General features: G+C 41.9%; 1 protein-coding gene across 1 annotated transcript in view; it reads left to right on the forward strand.

Annotated features, from left to right (window-relative positions):
- The window catches only part of COLQ (collagen like tail subunit of asymmetric acetylcholinesterase), a 43540-nt gene that overhangs the window by 23309 nt on the left and 4134 nt on the right, over positions 1–16097 (forward strand). Inside the window, exons 8-16 of the mRNA XM_069860213.1 lie at positions 263–289; positions 933–977; positions 1540–1575; positions 2356–2436; positions 7062–7158; positions 8941–9080; positions 12844–12963; positions 13568–13688; positions 15951–16053. Coding sequence (XP_069716314.1) covers positions 263–289; positions 933–977; positions 1540–1575; positions 2356–2436; positions 7062–7158; positions 8941–9080; positions 12844–12963; positions 13568–13688; positions 15951–16053 — 770 coding nt within the window. The remainder of the gene's footprint in view (positions 1–262; positions 290–932; positions 978–1539; positions 1576–2355; positions 2437–7061; positions 7159–8940; positions 9081–12843; positions 12964–13567; positions 13689–15950; positions 16054–16097) is intronic.

Below are 16097 nucleotides of genomic sequence, written 5' to 3' on the forward strand. Positions count from 1 at the left end.
TAAAAGCAATATCAAACCTGCTGGCTTACCTGGCTTTTTCACATGGGCTTTTGGGCTGAGTTGTCTTGTTTTTAATTCATATTACATAGTTCTGTTTCAGTGCAATTTTAGAAGCTATGAATCTTTATTTGCATTTACAAGTTGATGCAATTAATTACTTGTGCTTTATTCTTTTTCTTCACTTTAAATCGGCAAGATGTGAATTTGCTTCTTGGATAATCTCGAAAGTGAGAAGCTTTAAAATATCTATCATTCCCTTTAGGGTTTTCCTGGCACTAGAGGAGAAAAGGTCAGTGTAACGATAGAATAATTTATAATTTAATAATTGGAAACAGTTATGTAAAAAAGGTAACTGTAGAAACAAGACTGAATTTTGTTGGAGTGAAGTGCAAAGGTCCAGCTGAGAAATGAAAACAAGCATCAAGAAAGAAAAGTCTTGCGGCTTGGTCTGGGATGCTAAAGAAGTGAGTTTTACACCTGATCTTCTTGTGAAGAAGTTACTACTGTGCACCTCACTACAGCTTCTCCATCTGTAGAATAGGTGTAGTAATCCTTAATTGTTACCCTGGTTTATTTAGGTTATATACATTTCAGCACAGACACAGTTTTTACTCTAAGACCATACAGTGGGACCAAACTTGGATGAAGCCAACTGGGGGGTGGGGGTGGAAATCAAGTTTGGAAGTATTATGTTCGCGAAAGCATGTAATAATCTATGTTATGAGTCACTTTTCCTACAAAACATAGTCTTAATTCTGTTATAATATCAGTGAAAGTAATAAGGAAATGTTCTAGGGTATCTAACATATCGCTCTAGAGGTATTACTGTATTCTGTATGACTCCAAATAACGCCTCGTGTAGCAGAAATATTTTTTGCTTCCTTGTGAAGTTGTAGTAAGTAAGCTATTGTCACCCTGTTATCTCTCTCCAGGGATCCAGAGGTGACAGGGGTGACAAAGGGGTCAAAGGAGACCAGGTAATTTTCCAAATGGCTGCGGCTTTAGCTGAATGTGCACATGAGGACTAATGATGACAAAAGCACAGGAGGTTATGGAGGAAGGGAGCCTGGAGGCATCTTCCTGGGAGGTGAGGGTGCAGCCTCGACATGAGAGCTTGCCAAAATGCTTCTGGCAAGCATAATGGCAATGCTGGAAGCAGGGGAAAAGTGAGGTTTGTGGCTTGTGTGTTCTTTTAAGTAAGAAAGGAAAGTAACCTGCTTTTCATGTAAATGGAGAAATGCCATTCCCAAATGCAGGCTTTGGGAGTTGTCCAGGTAGCACAGTTGCTTGTAGAAAAAAACACAAACAGAATGTTTTTGCCTGAGGAGAGGAAGCAGGTGACAGAGGATCAGTGGCCTTTACAGTAAAATTTCACTTAAAATTCCTCACCTACTGCCTCACCTGCAGTGCTGAATCACAGTGAGGGGGTTTTAAACTATGTTAGTACATAGCACCTGTTTTTCTTCCTTCCAAGGAAGGTACTGCTTTGCCAAAGAACACTCCACAGTTTTTGATGCTTCTTCTCCCTTTACTTTATAGGGAGAAACAGGCTTCCCTGGAATGCTGGGACAAAAAGTAAGTGAGCATGATGTGTTGGGGAGTTCTGTTAAGGGTTGACATAGGAACAATGAATGACCTCAAGGCCATCCTGGAAAGAATAAGTCCTAGAAGGTCCTGCTTATCTCAATGACCAACACTTCCTGAACTTTATCAAATCCTTTAGGATTTTTACCTTAGGAAAAAACTCCGAGATTTTGCTCTTTGTTGTTGTTTCTCTTTTTTTTTTTTCCTCAGAAGTTTAGTCATAATCTTCCTCCTGTTCAACATGTTCAGACTCTGATTTGTAGATTCATAAGTGGCCTAATTGTTTGAATTTTATTCACTTGAAGCTGATACTGCTATAAAAACGGCAGCTGTAATCCTGATCAATTTTGGTATCATCATTATTCTGGACTTGAAAAACAATCATGATTCACGTGTTGCTTTATGGATATAAGTCCTAAAAGAGGATAATTTAATGACATAATCACATCTTATTCTGAACTTACGATAAGGTAATATAGGTTGCTTCTAAGGAGGCTAGAAGATGAGTGAAATCACCTTCCTTTACCTGAGCTTTTTTGTTACGTGTGCATCTTAACTGTAAATTGTGAGAGATAATTGGCACTTGATGCTTGTTTTAAAATATTTTGTTATAATTTTGATGTTTTGAGAAACAATTGGTGGCAGCATTACCTAGAGGAATCATGTCAATTAAAGCACCATTCACCTGATGTCTTGCATAAGGCGAGTATAACCAGGATAATGTGCATTTCTGTACTTACATCCTGCTTCTTTCCCTCCACATCCACCCAGGGAGAGATGGGCCCAAAGGGACAATCTGGAGTACCGGGACACAGAGGACCTATAGGAAGACCTGGAAAACGAGGCAAACAGGTAGGATTATGGTGTCTCCCCTTTGCGTGACTCCCAACATCCGTGTGGTCATGGTGTACAACCATGCAGCCAGTGCTCTCGTGGCACCATGCACTTTGTCACAGCCAGAGCAGACAGAAGCCCTGAGGCATTACACATGCATACGTGGGCTGTGTAGGAGTTAAAGCCTCAGCTTTAGGGCCGGAGCCTTACCTGCAGCATTCATCTCCCTGACCACACATCATGGGGAATGTCATATGTTGCCTGGCTTGGTAACAAACTCATTGAATATAACCTGAGCAGACCTTGAATGCCCCTTTTGAATTGTAATCAACGCTGAGCTACAGTCCCAAACCCATCCGATGGATGGCTAGACAATTGGAGGAAGGTCCAGGTCTCAGACAGTGTGGAATGTTACACAGTGGCACCTTACACTTTGTAGATGCCTAGCTCAATGGCCTCAAGCTCCGCCAAAGGAGGTTCAGGCTGGACATTAGGAAAAAATTTTTCACGGAAAGGGTCATTGGGCACTGGCAGAGGCTGCCCAGGGAGGTGGTTGAATCACCTTCCCTGGAGGTGTTTAAAGGACAGGTGGACAAGGTGCTGAGGGGCATGGTTTAGTGATTGATGGGAATGGTTGGACTCGGTGATCCGATGGGTCTTTTCCAACCTGATGATTCTATGATTCTATGACTTGGGGAGCGGGCTGTGCAATTTACAGGCAGTAAGTTTGGTAGGCTGCAATGGCAAAAGGGATATATCCAAAATGCAACACACTTCAGCTTGTCCAGGTGCCATCCTTGGCTCTTAGTGAAAACAGATTCCTGGGATGAGCAAAGAAAGGTTTGTAGGGAATTACTGGCTTTCTAGGACTCTGGATGAGAGGAGGATAGCTGTGGGTGCTACAGAAACCAGCCCCTCTCTCATCAGCTTTGGGCAGAGAGGCAATGTCAGCATCTTGCAAGGGGCATCCCATTGCCGGTCCATGAATTTCCTCCCTGGCTCACCAGTGCAATGAGTTTCACTACTGCTAGCAAAAAACACTGCTCGTGTGCACTGGCAGGAGCCACCTGTACAGTAAGAATCGTATGCTGTAATGAATTAAACCGGTCTGTGGCAGTGAAAACCACTGGTCTATACATCCAAATTTCAGTCCTGTAATACACTCCTGGTTACTAGCACATGCACCGAGTGTGAATCCAGTGTCCATTCAGGTTCTGATCTTGCTGCCAGGCCATCCTGGAGGATGCTTTCTGTCCATACTATCCAATTGGTTTGAGTCAAGCTTTGCCTGGGCCCAATTATTGGTCAATACAGATCAGTTTGCAGAGCCAGAAGGCCCTGGAGATGTTCGACACGCAGTGTGAAGAACCAAAGCAATAACCCAATCTTTCTGTTTCTCCCATTTTCTCTGTTAGCACTAACTCAACCTCTCTGTTTCTCCCATTTTCTCTGTTAGCACTAAACCAAGATTGATTTGTTAGACAGGATATTTATGACAGTTCTTGCCATAGTGCTGCATGCCAGGCTCAGATTCTTCTGCTCTGAAAAAGGTCAGGAAGACACGCAGTGACCTTAAGGGATAGGAATCTTGAATGGAAGCCAATCAGGAATGGGATGGTCGACAAATGGTGCTTGTTTACATCTCAAAATAATTATGCTGTTGGGACTATTTTTCCAGACTTTCAGGTGAATTGTAAAGACCAGGAATTGTGTGTAAATTTGATACTGCCTTCTCTGTTATAACATTTTCCAAGGAGGAGGTAGCAATATTGGTCTATGTACCTGTTCAAGACACCAAATGTGCCTCTTTGAGGGCATCTTTCCTTCTTTATTTATTTTAAACACTGATATTGGGGGAACAAAGGAGATCAGTCCCTTTGGTGCTCTGAATTGCCACCTGCAGAGCCTGTCTCTTTCCACTGACAAAAAAGGGAGCCTGTTCTCGCTAGACCAATGTGGTTTTAATGTAAATCTGCTCAGATACAGGAGCTTGTAGATGCAGTGGTTAGCAGAATTCAGCTGAAAGCACTTTATTTGCAGTCTGGTAATGCCCAGCATGGCAAACAGAGGCACATGCTCCTGCTTCACTGTTGCTCTGACACTGTCATCTAATACCTGAAGTAAAAGAAACTCAGTGTGGGGTAAAAGTAAAAGTAACATCACACAGTATCTTTCTGTAACATAAAGCAAAGAGAATATACAGTGCCTGCAGACCAGCTTGAATAGAGTACACTCCTTACTTAACCTTAGACATTTGTCACATCGCTCATTGTCTTAATCAAAAAGTGGTGACATAAGCCATGTCATAATTCAAGGCATCAGTCAGTGTGGCTAAAACAAACTGTAGTCTGGCCCTACAGAAAATCAGGATTTTCAAGCCCAAAGCTCAGTACACAAACCCCTTTCTGGTGCCCTGAAAGTAATTTCAGCACTGATCTTCTGCAGGAAAAGCACCTCTGTAATCGGTGCTGTTTCCTTTTGCCTTTTCCAGTCCTTTGAAAAAACTTGAGAGTGGCATTTTAAGGCTCTTGTGGGTTTGGCTTCTGCCTTTAAGTGCTGTAGGTGTCTGGCTGTTTGTTCATCTGAGAGGATGATATTTCCATCAACATGGGGCTGTTTCCTGTCTCTTGATCCAGCTGACATCCCTAGATAAAAACAGCTAAATTAGGAAGGTGTCACTTCCACTTCCATTTTAAGATGTCTTGATTATCTCACTGACTTCTTCAGCTCTCCCCTGTCCTTGGCAGAGACTCTTCCTAAAGGGTGTCCAGGAGGAGGGAGTCACAAGTCACAGCCTCACAGCCCTCTAACTGAGACAAAACACCCAAAGCTTTGTAGCTTGGGAATTGACCCGAAGGAGTGAGTTTAGGGTTTCAGTCTTGATAAGGAGGAATGACTTAGGGCTTTATATAGTGTTACTTTGAAAAACAGGAGAGGAATATAAATATTGCCCATGGGAAAACCTTCCCTGACTATCATAGGTACATGTAAAAAGAAACAAGGCAAGAGTATTTAATATAATTTTCTGCTACTATTATTTAGTCTATCTGTGCTAAACAAGAAAGCATTAAGCAATCATTCCTCCAAAGCAGGAGACATGAAAACAGCTCATTTTCAGGCAGCACATGTCCGACTGACACTGTCTTGCTTCTACCAGTTTGGTGTTGTGTTGGGAAAAGAGATTTCCCACAGACTTCTTTGGGGCTACAAAATCCTGGTCTGCTAGGTCTGTATTGCGTAATGTAAGAAGTAATTAGGGATCAGCATCGCTGACATTCACATAAATCCTGGAATATTTTGATGGCACAGAGCTTACCTAATAGGATTAAACAAAGCAAATATTCAATTAGTTCTTTATGGGCCATGGGAAAATCAACCTTCCTCTGTTGAAATGGTGCAAGTGACATTAAAATGTATCCATGGGATACAACATATTATATATAAAAAAATATTGTGGCATATATTATGATACATGCTTCAGTACTCTGAAATTAGACATGCAGCCTCTCATCATGCACCCAGGAACGCCCATTAACCTGGAATTACACCATCTTCAAGGAATTAATTTCCTTTGTCATTAAAAGAAAGCTTACATAGTACATATCAATTTTTATGTGCTAAATAATGTGTGTTGTTACATAAAAAATCAAATCAGGTATTTAAACTTTAAGCTATGTAATACTTTTCTGAAATATAAAGCTGAGAAATCCAAGCCCTGGAGTATATAGCACCAGGGAGATAAATATAGTTATTTTTAATAACTGTCACCATATCAAAATCAGGAGCAGAAATAGGAAGGTGCTGAAGAGTTCTAGGATGAAACTTCCAAATGCCTAAGGATACAGCTGCACAAACAAACTCCCATGAGGCAAATTAGGGCTAATTTTACAGAATATTAGCTATTGTATGGTAACTGCGTATAAGCTCATCTCCCATCCTTAATTTTACAGCATTTTGATGGAGTGATAAGGTACCAGAAGGACACCATTTGTCAGCATGGTGCTGCCACACTTTAATTTGCGCTTCATAAAGCCAAGCCCTCGCTTTCCTTGCAATGATGTGTTAACATAGCTAAACTCATGGTGAAAGTCAACGAGATACAGGAGTCCAGACACCTAAAGTAATTTTGAAAACAATGTAGACCTCAAAGTCATTAGTATGCTTCTGTACACTAAGACCAGGAAATGTCACTGTGGAAGCTACTGCCAACTTCTTAGTGAATTTTCTTTTTTTTTTTCCTCCACTGTGTATTAGCACAATAACTAAGGGTCACCTGTTCCAGCTCCACCAGCCCTTCCTTTCTGGGCTGCACTGAGTCCTAGAGAAACCCAAAAGGGGTAAAAGAGGTGTCCTTAAAGAAAGGTTATGAAATTATTGAAGTCAGAGCAGGGAAATTCCTGACTCCACACAGACGAGATCTCTGGGGCTGCTCATATTTAGGAGCAGAAGTCCTGCCTGGACATACTTTTCTGTCTCCACAAAGGAGAGGACAGCACCTCTTCCCTGGGGAGGTGACTATGAAGCTCATGCTGATACTTCTATTGGCAAATGTCTTGATGTTCTTGAAAGGGAAGCCAGTGCTGCCTGGACAAGTTTGTGTTCTTAGTTGTTCATCAAATAAAGGGTTGTCTCCTCTCTCCTAGGGACTAAAGGGAGACATTGGACCTGCGGGTATCATGGGTCCACCTGGAAGGCCTGGTCCTTCTGGCCAGCCAGGGCCACCTGGACCTTCAGGATCAGGTAAGCAGGAACTCATATAATCTCCTAAACAGTTTCCCTGCTTGCCAGCCCCTCCAGACTCATCACTTATGCCTTCATAGGCCCCTTTAGAAAAAAAGTGCTATAGGGCTCCATTTGCTCCTTCACTGATAGCAAGGAGAGGATTTCTTCTGAAGGCAGGTCATGCTGTCCTTGTCCATTATAAGGACTCTATACTTTAAAGGACTCTATTACTTTAAAGCCTACATTATGGCTCTGATGTTTCAAATAAAACTAAAAACAAGGCCTACATGGTTCCTGTGGGACTTTGGTAGATAGGGATGATGAAAAGCCATCAGGCAGCCTTGGAGGGACTAGTTAATCTCCATCACCAAAGGTCTAATGCTTCTCCAGTGGCAGACTGCGATTTCTAATCAGCCAGGGCATACTCACACCACAGAGCTCTGTAAAAGAAAAACAGATGAGTCTCAAATCACAATGACATTAAGGAAAGAAGGGAAGAGAAGGGAAAAATGGCAGTGGAGAAAAAAAACCTTTAATTAAATGCTGGAGACATATACTCACTGCAATTGCACATGTTGTAGAAATCATGAGAAAAATCTTATAACTGATAACTGTACAGCTTCAAAGTTATGTGCACACATGAACCAAGTGAGACCAAGTGTAGAAATGAAGGACAATACAAGACCCACAAAGTTCAGCGGCAGTGAGCCCTCAGGTAGATTTTTCTCAACCCAGATATCTGCTTAAGTATCTGAGAAGAAAAACCAAAACAAGTTGGAAACTGCTTCAGTTTGGAAACTTGCTTCAACTGGACAACAGCTGCTTGTACTGCAGCCAATCTGTTCAATGTCCTCCTCCATTTTGCTTTCCTCTTTTCTTCTCTTTCTTGCATCAGTGAGAGGGAGGTCCGGTCTTGTGGTGGTGTGGAAATGGTGCCTCCGTGAAACTAGGGGCTGCTTCAAAATCTCCACATATCTCATATAGACCATTATGAAACATCTTTGTCTTGAGTAAATTAGCTAGAAATTTTCAGAGGACAGAATTTTCACCATGCCAACGGGAAGGCAGCCAGGATCTTGAGATTATTTTGTAAAGGCTTTATTCCATCCACAGAAAGTTTATGTGCCAGGCTTGTTAATCTTTTCCCTCTAGCATATAAATTCTCATCCTAAAAGACCTTTCTGTAATGATGTCACTGCTTCCAGTATGAACACGTTGGCTCATAGTCTAATTATGCAGAGTAGCACATCCTTGCTCAAGTTTGAAAGTCAAAAAGTAGCATTTTTTAAATTTTTATTTGTAGCACTCTTGTTCTTCTAGTTGAGTTTTCCTGTACAGAAACCTCTGAAACAGCATTGCTCAAGTGGTTGTACAAATGCACAGGTCCAATGCATTGTGGATATATACAGAGGCTGCCTCTACTAAGCTCGGTGCGTAGGTGCTGTAGAGATATCTGTGTGTTCATCATGTCCTGAATTGCTCTAACTTCAAACAGGTTGACATTTGTTCTAAGCAAACAGTCTCCCTCTCTTTCTCTGTAAAGTTGGTAGAAAAATTTAAAAAGTCATCTGAAATAATACGACTGTGGTACAAACTCGGGCCTTTCTCCTGAAGTGATGGAATTGGCGGATCTGATAATACTTCCCCTCAGTTCCAAGTGGTCTTGGTAGGAGACATGCATATCCAGAAACTTAGAAAAATGCATATATCCAGTTGACCTGGTCCTTTTTCCACTAAGAGTGCATTTGTGTTTTGTGTATTAACTTCATAACAAGGCAACCTGATATTTTTCTTTCCTAGGGCAATTCGCCATAGGACCAAAAGGGGAAAGAGGACTTCCAGGGCCTCCAGGGAGATGTCTCTGCAGATCCCCACATCATGTGAATAACCCATCATATGAGGAGTCTGTGTTTGGACACAGTTATCCAAAAGTCCCTGCGGTAAGCAAATTTTCTGGTAAAGCATGTGAGCAGTTCTTAACTAGTTCTGTTGTAAGAGGTTCTATACTCACTGATATTTTGGATTTAACAGGGAAGATGTCTGTACGTGGGAAATGTGTGATTTCCACCATCTAAAACCTCTGAGATCCAGTTGGTATGAAAGAGTTTGGTCTCATAAGTAGTCCAAGAGTTCTGTGATTGAGGTGCTGAAATGCAGCTGTTTCAAACCATCAGTAATATAGCACGTGTTTAGAAACCTTTTTTCAAGCCTGAGGATGCTCTCTTCCATCTCCTACTGTATATATATTCTGTTCTTTTAATGTCAGTAAATTGAAATACATTTGAGATTGGTCAGTGAAGTATCTCTCTCTTGCTTATTTTTTGTACCATCTTCTGCAAAGACAGTGATTTCAGAATTGAATACTGGGGTCAAGCATTTCACATTTATGGTAAAACTGTATATTGAAGCACAGAGCCTCTACCATGGACCAAAAAGGAGTCTATGTGAACCATGGGAGTCAGATTTCTAAGCTCCTATCTGTAGGCATACAGAGTATATCACTAATTTCAATGTCTATCCTTCTTGCTTGCATTTTTACAAGCAAATTAGAATCATAGCATCATAGAATAACCAGGTTAGAAGAGACCCACCTGATCATCGAGTCCAACCATTCCTATCAAACACTAAACCATGCCCCTTAGCATCTCGTCCATCCGTCCCTTAGACACCTCCAGGGAAGGTGAATCAACCACCTCCCTGGGCAGCCTGTTCCAGTGCAAAATGACCCTTTCTGTGAAAATTTTTTTCCTAATGTTCAGCCTAAACCTCCCCTGGCGGAGCTTGAGGCCATTCCCTCTTGTCCTGTCCCCTGTCACTTGGGAGAAGAGGCCAGCACCCTCCTCTCTACAACCTCCTTTCAGGTAGTTGTAGAGAGCAATGAGGTCACCCCTCAGCCTCCTCTTCTCCAGGCTAAACACCCCCATCTCTCTCAGCCGTTCCTCATAAGGCCTGTTCTCCAGCCCCTTCACCAGCTTCGTTGCTCTTCTCTGGACTCGCTCCAGAGCCTCAACATCCTTCTTGTGGTGAGGGGCCCAGAACTGAACACAGGATTCAAGGTGCGGTCTCACCAGTGTCGAGTACAGAGGGAGAAGAACCTCCCTGGACCTGCTGGCCATGCCATTTCTGATACAAGCCAAGATGCCATTGGCCACCTGGGCCACTGCTGGCTCATGTTCAGTCACTGTCAACCAACACCCCCAGGTCCCTCTCCTCCAGGCAGCTTTCTAGACAGACTTCTCCTAGTCTGTAGAAGACAAAGTACTTTGAAGGACAAGTCACTGGTGGAAAGTGAACTAGCAATCTTTCATCTCTGATTTCTCTGGGCTTTGGAAATACTATTTTGGTACTTTTCCTTCAGCTAGACCCTGTCTTATTATTCTGTGCATTGTAGCACTTAATCAGCAATGAAAATGCTACCTCGGTGCTGTGTAACAGCATAGCTCAGTCACTCCACTCATGCAAATGGATGTTGCACCGTGTCTGGCTGTCTCTGGATGACAATAAGCAGCAATTAGCTTTGTTAGCTTTCCCATCTGTCACATTGTCAGAAAGCTGTTGCAGTGTGAAAAGGACACACTCACAACACTGTCCATTAAACCGGGTCATTGAACTCAATCTTTTGCATGAGTATTCTGCAAATCTTGTCAGCTGCTCCCTAGTCCCTGTCTGTGCTGCATTATGAAAAGGCCTCTTTGTTTTTAAATTGTAATGGTTAAAGAACAAAGTGCATGAAAGAAAAGTGCGTATTACATCATGCTGCGTGCTATTGTAAAAAAATAACCACATACTTCATGGCATGGAGAAGTCATAAGAAAAAGTGTAAGGCTTGCAGTATTCTGTGTGGGTCTTATCATGCTATTTCTCAGTCAGGCTCAGTTTCATATTAGATCTTAAAAGACAGTAATAAGAGTGTAGCTACCTAATGTATACGTGCCCTACACAACCATTATAAACCCTCATTTGATGATGATCAAGTGCCTTTTTGTCCTCAGAAAAGGGGGATGGCAAAGAAGCAAGCCTCAGCTCCAAAAGCGGAATGCTTGCAGAGCAGTCCCCTTTGTTTTACTCCCTCCAGTATCAAGAACAGGCACTGACACATTGCTATAATTTGTTCTGTTTAGATCCCCATGTAGCAGCTTTGAAGCCTGCATTGTACGACTTGAAAACAATTGTCAGGGCTTCTAGAGCTGCAGAGGGAAAAGACCCAGGGACAGCGCTCTGTGCCTCCAGTCCCAGTGTCACACAGTTTTCCAAAGCAGCATCATAGAATCATAGAATCATAGAATAACCAGGTTGGAAGAGACCCACTGGATCATCGAGTCCAACCATTCCTATCAAACACTAACCCATGCCCTTAGCACCTCTTCCACCCGTCCCTTAAACCCCTCCAGGGAAGGTGACTCAACCCCCTCACTGGGCAGCCTCTGCCAGTGCCCAATGACCCTTTCTGTGAAAATTTTTTTCCTCCTACCCCAGCAGATCCCCAGTGCAGTCACCCGCTCGCCTGTCAACTCCTGTGGGGTCAGCACTGCCAGAGGAGGGGAGAGGCTCGGAAATAAAGCGCTGGTTTTCTGTTGCTGGCTAAGGTTCATTCAGGGGCTTAAGTCTTTTGCAATTTCAAAGGCCAATATCTGTAACAGAGAGAGTTTCAGAGAGCACAGATCTGCTATTGATTTCAAGAGAAATTAGAGCTCTGGGGCTGGAACTTGGGCTCCTGAGCACAATTAAAGAGTTCGTTCTTTGCTGGCTTTCTATTTCTTTACTTTCTTTCATTCAAGCTGAAGGCATTTTTATTCAGTGCTTCTTTAATGAAATTGACCTTTGTCAGGGCCTGTGGGAATATTCTGCCATGTAAAAATTTCAGGGTAATTTGTTTTAAAAAGAGCCAGTTCTGTTTATGCTAGTGGGAATCAGGTTCATCCCTAAACTCATTTTACTCAGAAGCATAACATTTCCTTTTTCTTGATTTAAAATTGGTTTGAATCTTTCTAAAATTAGTTTGATTAAGCAGCTGAAGGAAGAGGTTATTTCCTAATACCCTTTACAGCCAATTTCAGTGACTGAGATATTACAAAATCGGGTAAGAGAGCAGCTCATACTAATTTTTCCATTTTGAACTGATTTTTTTCTGTTTAATTGAAGACTCGGGTTTAGAATAAAGTATATACATGCAAAGAAGCATACATTTCAATGCCAATTGAATCTAAACAAAATACAAAGTGGATAAAGCTAAGTAAATGGTGCATTGAGCAATGTATTATTTATTTTGTAGCCATGAGCATGCCTAAAAAAAATATAGGCATACCCACAGCAAGCACTGATGCCCATATATGTTTAGCAATTGTTACATCTTCTATCCTTTTGAGAATCTGGTTTTTTTTCTCAGCAATGATTATGCATAAGTATTTGCATCATTACCTCTGGATGGACATTTTGAAACAGGGGCCATTGGAGACTTTGAGAGGCTCAAAAAAGACCATTCTTCTTTGGAAATCATGTCTCTTCTCACCAGTTCCAAAGAAGCCTCTTATGGTCTGTCAGTCCGTGGGTGTAAGTTTTCAGCCAGGAGTGAAATACCGTTCTGCTTCTGAAAACAACAAAACCATTCTTTCTTGCAGGTATTTACTTATTTGCAGATAGATATGTGACAATCCAAAGTACTTCATGAGAGGATTACCACTCACCTCTTTTTCTGTGTTCCAGATTTTTGTGGTGAATAATCAAGAAGAATTGGACCAGTTAAACACCGAAAATGCCTTAGCTTTCAGAAGAGATCAGAGATCTTTGTATTTCAAGGACACCTTTGGATGGCTCCCAATCCAGGTGAAAATATGACTGTGGTCTCTGAAAACTTGTGAGTGTATGTTTCATTTTTAAATTCAGAATATACTTCTGTACTTAAGGTGTTGTACAGAATCAATGAAGCAAATGGAGGAAAAGTTCCTTTTTGAGCACTGCCACAACTGTATGTAATTCTCTGATTTTTGTTCGCAGGAGTCTTAATTACTGAGGCATTAACTTGTCAGGGTCACAGGTTTTGCTAACCCAAGTGAACCAGGCTCCACTGGTGAAAAAAATGGGGCTGAGTTTGGGGAACTGCAATAGTAAAGAGCATGTTTTATTTAATATAGAATAAGGCAAAACTTACCAGGGTATAAAGTTGTGGGAAAACACAAACCCTGCAAACCAAAACCATGTATTCCTCATTGCTGCAAGAAGCAAAGCTAAGTCCTCCTGGGGTCAACAGCAGGATTCCTCTTGCATTCACTGGACTTTGAATCAGATTCTTTGTAAACGCTGTGAACAATCAAGTAGAGTGATATGAAAACCCAGTCGCAGGATCTGCCTCCCACAACCCTCTGCCTCTGCTTGCTGGCCAGGCTGCTCGTGGTCCGAGTCAGTAACTGCTGTGTGTTTCTTTGGCCAGCTCACTCCTTTCTATCCTGTGGATTACCACTTCAAGGATGGCGGTACCTGTGGAGATGGGATTATACAGGATGGGGAAGAGTGCGACGATGGCAATGCAGTTGTGACTGATGGCTGTATAAGTAAGTTACAGCGCATCAAAGGTAGCCTCACTCTAGTAGGGAAGGCGCAGTAGGTGTTTCTGCAGGGCACCCCACGATGTAAATCATATGTTTGTGGATAGCGAGCAGGCATGGGGAGAGGGAGGCACAATGGCCATAGTGCAAAAGCTGTTATCCTTCATCCACGTGGATGCCAGCGTAAGACAAAGGTGATGCCCATGTACTTCTCACGCCCCCTCACCAAGGACCAAGTGCTTCACTGAGCAGAGATGTCTGCAGTCAGAGCAAAACCAATGCATTTCAGGGGCCAAATCCAGCAGCTGGTTTACATACACATATTCCTTAAGGCTGCCAGCTCTCTGGCCAAAAAACATAGCATAGCTTTGCCACACACCACAAAACCCCTTAGGACAGACACTGCTGCTGGATGTTTCTAATAATAAGACACATCCTGGGTCCAGTAAAACTACTTTGGATTATATGATTCACTTTCTTAGGGAAGGTGTCAGCCCATTACCTTCACTGTTAGGTTTATACAACATTTGATTCCTGTACAGCTGATCTTCCTTTTGTTTTGCTGGCTGCGGAGAGCAAAGAGCCTACAAGCATGCAAGCAGCTGTGGCAGCCTCCACTTGTACCTTTCAGCTGCTTTTACACCTTGATTCCTTCCCCGGAGTGCAGCGCTTTACACCATCTACAGCTGATAAACAGCAGTTTTGGTACTTCTAGTCCGTTCTAGTGAAGGGAAACTTCTTCACATTTCAGAACAAGTATCAGCCAACATCTGCCAAATTGCAAAGATGAATTTTTTCTTTTTCATTTATATAGCCCTCCATTTTTTAGCCTAAGGAAACCAAGTGTATATAGCCACTCTACCTGAGTTTGTCCACCTGTCCTTCAGCACCGTTCCCCTTGCAACTTAGGAAACCAAGTTAACTTCTCAGAACAGCAGGGAAGAGATTTCAAAGGCACTTCAGTTGTACAGGTATAGGGACACAAATAAATACATGTTGCTCTAATCTTGCCTGATTAGAGAGTAATCCAGTGAGAGAGCACGAGCTCTGCAGGCCGCAAACACAAGAAAATTATTCAATTAGAATCTGCAATCAACCATGGGGAGCAAGAGTGTAGGAAAATAGTGTTCATTAGTTCTAGTGCCTGCAAAATTGTACATTGTTTAGCTGGAAGCACATCATGTTACTGTGTGCAGGACACTTGGCAAAGCTTCAGGTCATTTGAGGCTTTGCAATACATAGACTTCTGACACTGATGTGGCCCAAAGAGTTATCACTGAATTACTTGGAAATGAGCACATTTGTCACTATTCTGCTCTCCTGACTTAACCGAAAGAAAAAGGGTAGCCAAATGTTAAGTGGATTTAATTGTAAAAGAGGCTTGTTATTCTCAGAAGTATCAGTTTCTAACAAACAGGTGCTTGATGCAATTAATTAATCATTTCTATTTGTAAACAGCCAACTCTCTTATAAACTCCATATTCTTGAGTGTCTTTTTAATTCATTGCTGCATAGTGTCTCCAAGATGTCAGAGGGATTTTAGCTAAATTAATTTGTTCAAGTTATAAAGTCATGCTTAAAAAGCTGAAGACATCCAAAGCAAAGTCCAGTTACTAAAATAGCAAACAAACCCATAAATCACTGCAGCCTACATGCCAGTCACCATCAAAAAATGTGACAAGGCCCACTCACATTCAAGTCAGTATGAGTCAGCAGTGGGAAAAAACACCTTTTTGGCAACGCTTATATGCTTTTTTTTTGATGGACAGGCAATAGGTCCATGTAATTATGTTCCTGTGTAGGAACTCACTTGCAGTAGACATGCATAGTTACTGTGCAGTACTAAGTGAAGGTCTAGGTTGGGATTTTCAAACCACTTAATGAGCTCAAAGTCCTCAAAGTGTTTGGTTTTTTTTAAAAAATGTGACCTCCCTGGATCATTTATGTTAACTGTATTTTGTGCTTCTTTTAATTTGTTTTGAGAGTAATTATCCAGTGTAATAATAATAATTAGAATCAATGCTGTTGTAGTTAGTGTTTCAGTAGTAATTATTTCTAGTACTTATCCATTCTTTCCCTTGGTCATTGAAATTAGGTTTAAAAAAGCCTATTCTTTGCCATGAAGAATATTACTCCTCACAGTCATTACAGGATGCCCTCCCCAAAATGCCTTGTTTTATACTTTACCCTTAAAAATCTAGTCTCACTTACCTCACCTGCCTCTTTTACAAACAAATGCCTTGAAGGCATTTCTGTATTTTTCACTAGGATGCCGCCGTGCTTACTGTGGAGACGGCTACAGACGGGAGGGAGTTGAAGACTGCGATGGGAAGGATTTCGGATATTTGACATGTAAAACATATCTCCCAGGGTATGTACGGGCTGTCTTCACTTTGGTTTGAGGGTGAGAGTTAG

This window comes from Phaenicophaeus curvirostris, chromosome 6, assembly GCF_032191515.1.
Source record: "Phaenicophaeus curvirostris isolate KB17595 chromosome 6, BPBGC_Pcur_1.0, whole genome shotgun sequence".
In the NCBI taxonomy this organism is placed as follows: domain Eukaryota; kingdom Metazoa; phylum Chordata; class Aves; order Cuculiformes; family Cuculidae; genus Phaenicophaeus; species Phaenicophaeus curvirostris.